Source organism: Rhinopithecus bieti, unplaced genomic scaffold (assembly GCF_001698545.2).
Source record: "Rhinopithecus bieti isolate Rb0 unplaced genomic scaffold, ASM169854v2 scaffold_16097, whole genome shotgun sequence".
Lineage (NCBI taxonomy): Eukaryota > Metazoa > Chordata > Mammalia > Primates > Cercopithecidae > Rhinopithecus > Rhinopithecus bieti.
The window spans coordinates 2,374,756-2,387,309 of NW_016808851.1; the positions used below are offsets into that span (position 1 = coordinate 2,374,756).

Consider the following 12,554-nt stretch of genomic DNA (forward strand, 5'->3'; position numbering starts at 1 on the left):
TTTTCTTTATAAAAGATAATACACAGATGCTCCCGCTGTAAATCCAGCCCTTTGGGAGGCCGAGGTGGGCGGATCATGAGGTCTAAGATAAATGACCATCTTGGTTATACATGGTGACAACCCGTCTCTACCAAAAGTATAAAAAAATTCGCCGGGCATGGGTGGCAGGGCCTGCAGTCCGCTACTCGGGAGGCTGAGGCAGAAAATGGGCATAAACCCAGGAGGCGGAGCTTGCAGTGAGCCGAGCTTGTGCCACTGCCTCTGCCTGGGTGACAGAGTGAGCATCTGTCTCAAACAAACAAAAAAAAAAAAAGGCATATACCTGCCAGCTGGCGCCAAGTGACACCCTTACTCTCAAAAAAAAAAAAAAACAACACAAAAAAAAAAAAAATTCCAAAAGATTATCCGGCACGTGGCCTGTAATCTTGGTAGTCCCAGGTACTGAGGTGGGAGGAATACTGCTTGAGCCAGGAGGTTAGGCTGAGTGAGCCAGTACTGCCCAGTGCAACTCACAGCCTAGGTTGACACAGCAAATCCCATCTCCAAACAAAAAAAAAAAAAATTAAAGAAAACCGTATTTTATATAGAACTAAATTCTAGCAAACTAGTACTTTACAGATATTACACTGTGAATTCTTTTATAAAACGACCCTTCTGGTCCTACTATTACCTATCCTGGTCCTTTTTAGTAATCAGAAATGAAAATATTTGAGCTGTGATTAAAGAAATCTATTGGTTATGAACCCATCTATAGGCAACCTTTGTCTTTTTTCTTGATTCTGACTAACATTTAAAGAAACCTGCACCGTTCAAACTTTTTCTTGCTCATAATTTCTTAGTTTAATTTTCTTATTACCTTATTTAGTTTCCTCATGGAGTTAAAATTTTGAAGTTTTTTTCATGCTTATTATTGTTAGCATAATGTATTTATTCCAATGAACTAAATATGAGACAAGGCAAAGCTTTAAAGATATAATTATTGAAATAGCAAAAATCGCAATGTTCATTGATACAGAAAATCCTAGATAAGTTGTGGTATATTTATACTATGGAATACTCTGCAGGATTTTAAAAGAATGAGACTGGCATAGATAATGTTTTATAGTATACACGGTCCTTTCCCTTGCATTTTCTCATTGAAGATGTGGCAGTTAGTTTCATTAACACTTTGAAAACGAGTAACTTGAGGCTCAGAGAAGTTATTCAGTGAGACCTGGGCCATACAGCAGGAACCAGGTGGACTAAACTCAGGCCTCTTGATTAGTTCTGTGCCATTTCTGTGCTCATCGCATCAATGCATTCCTGATCCTTCCCAGGCACCTTCCAACTCGAACACCCTTAGGTAATACCAGCCATGAATTCCAAGAACTTAATTTCCTTTGACCTCCAACGTGGGTAGAACATCCTTTAAACTGAAAGTCCTCCTGAAGGCAGCTGCTAGGAACTTCACAAAGTCTTGCTTGCACTGCATATGCGTTTTACCTCCACAGCCTTTGAACTTCCTCTGAGATGACAGCTGGCCTTTATTGAACATATTCTATGCTTAGCAGTTGATATGGTTTAACTGTGTCACCACCCAAATCTCATCTTGAATTGTAGCTCCCATAATTCCCATGCATTGTGGAAGAGACCTGATGGGAGATAACTGAATCATGGGGGTGGTCTCCCCCAGACTATTCTTGTGGTAGTGAATAAATCTCATGAAATGTGATGATTTTATAAGGGGTTTCCCATTTTGCCTGGCTTTCATTCTCTCTTGTCTGCCACCATGTAAGATGTGCCTTTCACCTTCCACCATGATTGTGAGGCCTCCCCAGTCATGTGGAACTGTGAGTCCATTAAACCTCTTTTTCTTTATAAATTACTCAGTCTCGAGTATGTCTTTATCAGCAGCATGAAAATGGACTAATATAATGGTTTACAGGTCCCATTTCATGTAGTTCTTCTAATCATTCTTCTGAGCTAGCTACTATTATGATGCTCATTTCATGCATGTGGTAACCAAGGTGCTGAGAAGATAAGCAAGTTGGTGAAGCAGAATCACACTATGACTCAGGCAGCTGAAGACCGAAGCCAATGCTTTGCTTTGTGTATGCTCTCATTTGTGTGCATACACTTTCCACCCTGTGGCTTAGATTTGAGAAACTCAGTAAATACTGGAGTGATTGCTATGTGCAAAGAACAAGGTCAGGAGATGGGATTACTATGGTGATCAAAGTTAGATACACTTACATTTTAGTAGAGAAAACTGGCTTAAAATGACTGATCACACAAGATTTCACATAGTTCAGGGAAATGCTATGAAGGAGAAGCCTACTGAGCCGATAAGAAGAATCTGATCTAACCTGGAGAGAAGGAAAAAACACGAAGAACAATCAGGAGCTGGCCAGGCCAGGGGCAGGCAAGAGAATGCCCAGGAAGAGAGAATAGAAAGGAAGAGGCCCTGCAGTGAGGAACCCTTGTGTACTTGCATTATGACACTTATTTGGTTAGGGACCATTTTCTTTCTCATCTTTATAACCCTAGAGCAGGTCACCTGTTTTGGTAAATAAAATTTTGTTGGAGCACTGCCATGGTTTTCTATTTACAGATTTTCTATGGCTGCTTTCACTCTATAACAACATGCTAATAGTAACAGAGACTATTTGGCCCACAAAACTAAAAATATTTACTATCTGGTCCTCTATAGAAAACATTTGCCAACCTCTGCCCTACAGCAAGAAGCATAGTACTTCATATACAGTAGGCATTCAATAATTTTAAAAAATTGTTTGTTTCTACTCCTACAAAATGTTGAGGCAATTATAATAAATATAGAGATTAAAAACAACCAGTCACAAAAGGCCACATATTATATGATCTATGTATATGAACTATTCAGAACAGGTACACATGTAGAAACAGAAAGTAGATTAGTGGTTTCCTAGGGCTGGGAGAAGTGGGGAAGGAAGAAGAGGGAAAAATGAGTGACAGCTAATGGGTAACTGTTTTTATTTGGGACTGATGAAAGTGCTTTAAAATTGATTAGAGTAATATACACACAGCTTTATAAATATGCTAAACTCACTGAATTACATGCTTTAGATAGGTAAGTTATATGGCATGTGGATTATATCCCCAAAAAAGCTGCTATTGAAAAAAAAAAAACAAAAAGATAAGAGCCAAATAACTAAAGTATGCTTTTGCCTTGGTGATAGGGATTTAGGTTTAGCAGAGAGAAAAAGAATTTTCTCTATTACAAGGTCCAGTTACCCACTTCCCTGCTCCCAAATCATCACAACAGAGTAAACAAGTTGAATTTGACCTTCCTAGATGCTAAGATGAGAAATGTTACACAATCCATTGTCTGTGATAAGAAGCACTGAAGAATTAATACTAAAAGACAGATTTCCTTTTAGTCCTGAGAGCTAGAGAAATTGCTATGTGGATATTCTGCACAGGATTCATTGAAAAATGAGAGCCAGTATTCTTAAAGGCAGTTTTACAGAAATTAGAGTCATGTGTCAACAATGACAGTTTCTTATGCTGACTTTTAATAAAAGCCAATGGCTCAGAGGTACTTTTAATTATCTAGGCCACTGCTGAACAACAGAACTTTCTGAGAGGATAAAAATGTTCTGCATTTTACAGGGTCCAATAAGGTAGCCACTAGCCTCATGTGGTTACCGACCACTTAAAATGTGGCCTGTGCAACTGACCATAATTAAAATTAAGGAGTAATTTAATTTTATTCCATTTCAGTTAATCTAAATATTCTGTAATGTAAATAGCCATCTGTAGCTAGTGACTGCTGTATTACACAGAGAAGATCTAGAAAGTATGCAAAGCATACTAGAACATTATCTACTGAGCCCTAAAAGTAACTGAACAACTTTTGTTGCCCTAAAAAACTGACAATGCTTGACAACACAATTTAAAAACTCAGTACAAAGCACATCTATTTTGTTCTCAGAGTAATCTAAGCTAATCTGATGGCGATGTCAAGTGGACTCTAAATTATGCGTTCTCTTTTTATGTATGTAGTAGGTTTGTTATCAGTAAATCTTTTGCTTTCTTTTTTTCGCTTCTGTGATTGAATATTAAAGACATAGCTCATGTTTCTATTAGCTGAGATGTTCACCTAAAAATATTATCATCTTCAAAAATAACCTCTCCATTCTCACAAGAGCACCAACACAGCACAGAAATGTCGAAAGGCATACACTGGGTTATATTTTGCTTTAGTGCATCAGCGCTGGAAGAGGGAAGAGTGGTGAATGGACTGAATCACAGAAACCTAATACTTCAGCTGGCAGTTCACAGTTGAGGATGGGTGTGGAAGACATGCATCCAGTCTGTGCACTAATGAAGCACCAATAAACAAAGGAATAGAATGCAGATGTGACGGCTGGGTGTCTTTCAGGAGAAGCTGCAAGACAGACTGTGACTCTAAAGTGGTGTTAAACTGCAGGATGGCTCAATGATTAGTGCCTCATCTAGTCTAATTTGGAAGGAGGCAATTAGAAACAGGCAACATATATACAAAAATCCCTTGTGGAATTTTATCTGGAAATTCTGAGGCTTTATGTAAGAGGAAACAAAAATTAGTATTATATAAGTGACTACAGTGAGAAGCATGGGTACCTTATAAACATGTAATTGATTCAAATTTATTAATATGTCTTTTGGCAAAGTGAACAATTAACATCTAGAAAATTCTCCACTGAACAGCCAGACAAAATATGTTATAAATAAATGTGAATTCAAGAAGAAAGCAGCAAACTCATTTCCTGTAATGTCGGCTCATAGCTGGGCATACACCAAGTTAGCTGCTTATGACTAGATTACATTAAATCTGATTTAAAATATCTTTGACATAGTGCATTCTTACTCTCCACATCATTGAGGCACTACAAGTAAGAAAATAATATTAACTAGTTTAACTGGATTACGTGGAAATGTCAATCAATCTATGAGTCAAATTTGACCAAAAAACTCCCCAGGGGATATTTACCAAACAGGCAGTTTCCCTAACAAGGATATTTATAGCTTGAAGGACTTCAATTCCTTCTTCTGAAACAAGATTTTGTTATCATTTTAGTGAGTGAGAAGTGGGACTGAATACAGCATTGGGATTTTAAAATACACATTTGTCGAAACTCCAAGACCAATTTGAGCCAAAATGTTATTTCCATCTCTTTATAGTGCCTTTTCCAGAGCTCCTACTTATCTCATTGTTTTACTCCAGTCCCATCCTGAACTTCTCAAAGGAGAAGTTCTCCTTCAGTTCTGTCATTTTATCTTGACTCTCACAGTCACTGTCACATTGTAAGTACTTTACAAAGAACTGAGAAATTAGATTGTCGAGATCAAAAACAGAACTTATCTTCCATTTAACTGTCTTCTCTCTAACAGGGAAAAGGAAGTCACCAATTTGAGAGGCAGGAGGGCACAGCGCTCCAGGACATGGGCTTTGGAGTCTGAGCACAGGCTGTGCCATGCAACATGTGCGTGATGATGGACAAGCCTCAACCCCAGCCCCTGCATCTGTAAAATGGGCATAATGATAAGGTCACCTCAAAGGACATTGTGAACAGATGAAAAGATGCATATGAAACCTGCAGCGTGGTGATTGGAACCAGCAAAGTGTTCAATAAATGTTAGTTGTATCAGTGCTATGGTTAAACATTTAAAAAGCTGACGCCGGGCGCAGTGGCTCACACCTGTAATCCCACCACTTCACGAGGCCTAGGCGGGTGGCTCATCTGAGGCCAGGAGTTTGAGACTAGCCTGGCCAACGTGGTGACTCCATCTCTACTAAAAATACAAAAATTAGCCAGGTGTGGTAGTGTACGCCTGGAATCCCAGCGACTGGGAGGCTGAGGCAGGAGAATTGCTTGAACCTGGGAGGCAGAGGTTGCAGAGCTGAGATTGTGCCACTGCATTCCAGCCTGGGCCACAAAGCAAGACTCCATCTCAAAAATAAATAAATAAATATAAATAAGTAAAAAGTTGATATACATTTATTCCATTTTGTTTCACTGTCACTAAAATAAATGATAATCTCACTTTCTTGAGTTAGATACTTTTTGGTAACTCTCTTATAGAAAAGAAATATATGAAATGTGTTCAAAATCAGCATACAGAATTGTGACGCCCACATGCGGTTTTGGTGAGCACATGGTATGCAAAGGACATTGTTTCACGTTCACTTTTATGCAGCATGGCTAAGGAAAGAAACCCAGATTTTAAAAGTGTATTGTGGGACAGACTCCAAATGGCACCATTTGTAACATTCCAACTCTCCTAATTGCCATGAAGAACATTTATTTAAATATTCAAATATTCATTTAGGCATTGAAGTATTCATTGAATCCATATTTTAGGCACTGTTCCTAGTGCTTGTAATATATAGTGAATACAATGGAGGAAGTTTCCTGACCTCAGGGTGCCTAAGTTCCAACATGAAGCCAAATTCACCTAAAATAAGACATCTCCTTTTTATATTAATAGCATAGAGCATTTTTATAACATAGTGCATCATTCATATTAGACTTTTATATTGCTAGTAAATACCCTCATATATTTTTCTTTATGACTTTCATCTCTCTTGCCCAACCCGACCCTTCTACAACAGAAAGTGAGCATAATATTCCTCTTAGGTATGAGGCAAAGGCTTATAGTTACCACTAAGCTCAACACAAAATTACTGTAACGCAGCAGCTGATTTTTACAACCGAGCGGAGTGGCAATAATCAGATTTGTTTCCATACCTTGACAACTAGTAATTTTTTTTTTTTTTTTTTTTGCTACTGCAGACAAAAACACTCTCCACATATACTGGTCAGCAGTTTCTTCCTGATAGGAGTTTGAATACCCATGAAGCCCTAAAACAAAGAATTTTCTCTTGGAAATTAGTTTTGTTTAGATATGACTCTCTCTCTCTCTTTCTTGCAGCTACATACAAACAACACGAGATTTATAAAATAAGAGGAGAATTTTCAAGGTAACGAAAGTGCCAATTATGAGAGGAGCACGAACAGTTTTGAAAATGCTGAGATAACTCAGGAAGAGAGACTGATTTATTGGATTATCTTTGGCTGGTGAAAGGCAGACTGAAAAGCTTTAAAATGCTGCCTACATGTGTCCTGTTGACTCAGGTCCTCTTTACCTGGCTGCAATGAGGTCCAGGAGATGCTGCCACCGGTCGTTGACCTTTCCCAGTTTGTATTCAATCTCAGATGCTTTGCTTTCATGGCTGGCTTTAGCAAGTCGTTCTCCCATTTGTTGGAGCTGTATTTTGTTCTCTTGAGCAACAGCAATTTCCTCTTGATAATCCTGTGTAATAAATAGCAATCACAGAGGTCAGAAAGCATATTCTTAATGCATCCAGTCCGGCTCTACTAGAAACATGATAATTACTGTTTTCTACTGCTTGGAAATAGTTTGAGCATAGGAATACCATGTGGACATCAGCCCATGTGCACAAGTATTAGTAGTGCCTATTATTTTCGGTATGTATGCAGAGTTGGGATTAAATTTTTATATAGACGTTCTCGAAATAAATAGGATGCTGCTTCCTATTTACCTGAAATATATATTAAAAAACAATAAAAGATAGATATAAAAGATAAAGCTTAAAGGATTTTAGTATTGGGAAATTATACCTTATTTCTCTCAACACTAACTTGATGTTATACTTAGAATAAATTCTCATACAAATAGTTGCCGAGACACTTATGAAATGCACACACACATACATATGCAATTGATATACATATATATATGTAAATGTGAATGCGTGTGTTTATTACGTTATTTGTGTGGAATATTTTAAAAGAGTTCCTTCATTTTAAAGAGCTATCCTCTATACAATGCCAGTATTTTGCAGTAAATAAATCAATGATAAATTAACTTTCAGTAATAATAACTATTAATTATAGAGAATCGATGGGCTTCAAACCTTCTTGATTTACTCACTTTCTCTGCTAGCTTCTCTTAAATTGTTTGAGTTAAAGAGGACAGACTCCATATGGTCTACTTGCAAGAGATAAGCACGAAATAGTGTGATTTAAGTGACATGAAAGGACAGTCCCCTCCCCTGCACCGCCACTGCTATCCCCAGTGACCCTCTTACTCTCTTGCCACAGTGACAGGATCCAGTCTTTAGGATCAACTTTTTTATTTTTGGCTTAAGCTCCTGTTATGTAATAAACAGTTTCTCAGCAAAATAACATATGAAGATGGGTATTATATGAATGTGAACATTTTAACCTTCTCTTGCTCTAAAGTTAGTGTAGTAACAGAGCTATCCTCCCAAGTCATTTACCTAAGTCAAAGGGCCCCAAAGGAATGGTAGGGACCAACAAAATTTTATTCCATTCCGGGGCTGACTGCTGTCGTCATGCCTGCAGCCCTGCCCACCCTCCTTTTTATGTTATTTCAACACAATGGGATTCAAAGACCAATACGTTGATTTGCATTTATTAATATTATAATATTTCAGCAAACATTTGAGATGATTTTATTGAGAAGTGTTTCTTTCAAGGAATTACTTTAAGACTTAAAAAGTATTTATAGTAAAATAATCCTCTTGAATTGTCTTTAAAATCAAACTATTTTTGAGTGTTAATACCAACAGACACTAATATCTTGGTTTCAATTTTTTTATGAATTGTCTTTTTCTTTTTTTTTTCTTTTCCTTCACCTTATTAGTACTTTCCAGTGGACAACTGCCTTTTTCTATGTTGCCAAAATTACCAAACCTTGATGTTATTTTCCTTTACAAAAGAGACACCACAAAGAGGAAAACTCATAAGCCCTTTAAAAAAAACCCATGAGTTATTAATATACAAGGTAGATAGTTAACATTTTAAATAATATTCCTAACATTGTGCCAAATAATGTAATACAATCTATATGAAAAGCTGAAATTTTTCTAAATTTTAAGTTATGGTTATAGATTGTTAAAGAGATGGTTTTTTTCCCCACACTCTCAGACTTCCCATACTTTAGGATGTATATCTATACATCCTAAATTTAGTAAAAAAAGCAATGAGAATAGAGACAAATTTAATCAAAATTTATTCTATAGCAAATTTTACTCTACTACCTATAGTGCATTAATCATTCACTGATAGCATTCTCTGACAACCAGCAACTTAGCAAAGGGCAACCGTGAGCAGATGCTAAAATGAAATCTGTATCATCTCAGCCAAGAATTTTAAGGTTTACAATACCAAGTAAACAAATGCTTATTCATTTGGATTGATCCAATGGATAAATCGTCTTGAATTGTGTGCATATGGATAGAAATAATTTTTCTTAACAACCATTTATATTTCTTTACAGAATAAATGAAGCTACAATTTGTTGATGTAGTAAATACTGGCTGAGTGCTTATGAGAAGTTAGGTACTGCTTCAGGTGCAGGGGATAAAGCAATGAACAAAATAGACAAAGCCCATGCTCCTGTAAAGCTGACAGATCAGTGGGGTCTCCACTTGGACAATGAATAAGTAAATACAAAAAATACATTGTACATTAGATGGTGATATGTACTAATGACAAGCACACATTAAAATAACATTAAAATCACTGATTGTTCACAAACACTGTGGAAACAATACTGGAATCACCAAATTCTTTTTTTTTGTTTTTCTTCTGGAGACAGTCTCACTCTGTCACCCAGGCTGGAGCGCAGTGGCACAATCTCGGCTCACTGCAACCTCTGCCTCCTGGGTTCAAGTGATTCTCTTGCCTCAGCCCCCTGAGTAGCCAGGACTACAGGCATGTGCCACCATGCCCGGCTAATATTTTGTAGTTTTAGTAGAGATGGGGTTCACTGTGTTGGTCAGGCTGGTCTTGAACTCCTGACCTCTGGTAATCCGCCTGTCCTGCCTCCCAAAGTGCTGGGATTACAGGCGTGAGCCACCGCACCCAGCGGAAATCATCAAAAATTTTAAAATGCTAGTAAATTGGATCAGCTTTATACAGACATCAGAAATGTTTTGGATCCAAATGAATATGTAAAATAATTTGATAATATATACATACCTTTAAAATAATATGAAGCCGAAATTATCAGGAAACTCTTAATTCCTATCTATGGTCTACAAACCATATTTTAGAGAGAAAATGTCAATTCAATTTATCTTAAGAATCTTTTCTTTCAGTTTCTCTCTAGTGACTTTACCTTTTAAAACAAACAAACAAAATACACAAGCAACTAAAAAAAAAAAGGAAAGAAAAATAATACATATAAAAGATTCCTACAGAACAGGTAGCTAAGAGCCCCAAATACTGAACTGAATAGTAGATGCTCTATTTCATCACAAATTGCAAGTATCCTATATATTTTATGTGTAAAGCAGGTCTTTTCATGCAAGTTTATTTTATGCTGGATACTTTCTTTTTGAGACAGAGTCTCAGTCTGTCGCCAGGCTGGAGTGCAGTGGCGCGATCTCTGCTCACTGCAATCTCCACCTCCTAGGTTCAAGTGATTCCCCTGCATCAGCCTCTAGAGTAGCTGGGACTACAGGCGAGCACCACTGCGCCCGGCTAATGTTTTGTATTTTAGTAGAGACAGGGTTTCACCATGTTGGCCAGGATGGTCTCGAATCCTGACTTCATGGTCCACCTGCCTCAGCCTCCCAAAGTGCTGGGATTACAGGTGTGAGTCACCGCACCTGGCTGCAAATTTATTTTATATTAAAAAGATAAAATATTTAAAATATACTGCTCCTTTGACAGGAAGGTAATTATGAGTAAAGTCACCCTCTGTACCTGTGAGAAGTATACATAAGCCTTATGAAGAATGAAAACCTAAGTAGCCATGCATTCCATACCTTCTTGAGCTTCTCTATCATTTCTTCAATGAGAATGTCTCCATTCTGAGAAACCTTGCTTTCCATTTGAGTCAACCACTCACAGAGTTCCTTGTTCTTCTCACTGAAGACTGCCCATTCGTTCAATCTTTCACCTATTTGCTGCCGCCTTAAGGAGAGCTGAAAAGTTTAAAACAGGAGAATAGGCAAAATGATTATCAGAGAGAAGCCTACACCCCCAAGGAAAATAGCAAATAAACTAGGACTAAAATGAATGATAGTCATACATCTTTTTAGCCCACTGTTTCCTGAAGTCCAGGACTTGCTATTATACAAGTGGGAGACACTGAATCCTCCAGTTGTTTCCTGAAGGTTCACATACACATTAGCTTATTAAAGGTTCTGGATAATGCAACTTCACACAGTTGGTTCAGGATAGATAGGATACATGACTGGTGAATGTAAGAAAGAAAGAAGAAATGGAAAAGAGTTGGGAAAGAAGAAAGGAAAGAAGGGAAGTAAAAGGAAAGAGAGATGGTAAAGAAGGGAGGAAAACAAAGGAAAGAAAGAAAAAAAGAATAGAAAGGTGAAAGAAAAGAGTAAAAATAGGGAAGGAAGAAGGAAAGGAAGAAAAGAAGGGATGGAAGAATGAGCCTCGGGTATCTGGAGAGTGAGGGAGAGGGCAGCATCAAAGCGAAGCGGCCTGAAGTGGGGGCAGGTGTCCTGAGGCTCAGCTCCATACTGACACGTGAACTCCAGGCAAGTTTCTCTACTTCTCTGCAGTTTTCATTATTTATTTATTTATTTTGTTTTTTGTTTCTATTTCCTTCTTTTTGTTTCTCCTTGCCATGATAGCTTTGAGTTAGAGAAATGTTCACATACATCATACAAAATCACCTGTTTAAAAATGTACAATTAGGCCCCGGGGCGGTGGCTCAAGCCTGTAATCCCAGCACTGTTGGAGGCGAGACGGCGCGAATCATGAGCGTCAGGAGATCGAAGCGGCCCCTCCCCCCCCCATCGCTGCTAACACGGTGAAACCCGTCTCTACTAAAAATACAAAAAAACAGCCGGCGAGGTGCGGTGCCTGTTAGTCCGCAGCTACTGGGAGGCTGAGGCAGGAAATGGCCGCGGTAAACCCTGGGAGGCGGAGCTTGCCAGTGAGCTGAGATCCGCCCCCACTGCACTCCAGCAGCCGGCCGACAGAGCAAGACTCCGTCTCAAAAAAAAAAAAAAAAAAAAAAAAAAAAAAAAAAAAAAAAAAAGTAGGGCAATTAGTGCTTTTAGTATATTCACAGCATTTGTGCAATCATCATCATAATCAATTTTAGGATATTTTCATCATTCCAAAAAAAAAAAGCCAGGTGTGGTAGCTCACACCTGTAATCCTAACACTTTGGGAGGCCAAGGCGGGTGGATCACTAGAGGTCAGGAGTCCGAAACTTGCATGGCCAACATGGTGAAACCCTGTCTCTATTAAAAATACAAAAATTAGCCAGGCATGGTGGTGCACACCTGTAATCACAGCTACTTGGGTAGCTGAGGCAGGAGAGTTGCTTGAGCCCAGGAGGCAGAGGTTGCAGTAAGCCGAGATTGTGCCACTATGTTCCACCCTGGGTGACAGAGCAAGACTCTGCCTCAAACAACCAACACCACCACCACAACGAAAACCTTGTAGCCATCAACAGTTATTCCACTGCTCCTCCTCACTTACCTCACAGTAATCTCCCTTCTGTCCCTATGGATTTGC

At 38.4% G+C, this 12,554-nt stretch overlaps 1 protein-coding gene across 1 annotated transcript in view; it reads right to left on the minus strand.

The window, feature by feature from the left end:
* The window catches only part of SYNE1 (spectrin repeat containing nuclear envelope protein 1), a 286,149-nt gene that overhangs the window by 48,574 nt on the left and 225,021 nt on the right, over positions 1 to 12,554 (minus strand). Inside the window, 2 exon segments of the mRNA XM_017887615.1 lie at positions 7,151 to 7,317; positions 10,826 to 10,984. Of these exon segments, the coding sequence (XP_017743104.1) occupies positions 7,151 to 7,317; positions 10,826 to 10,984 (326 nt within the window).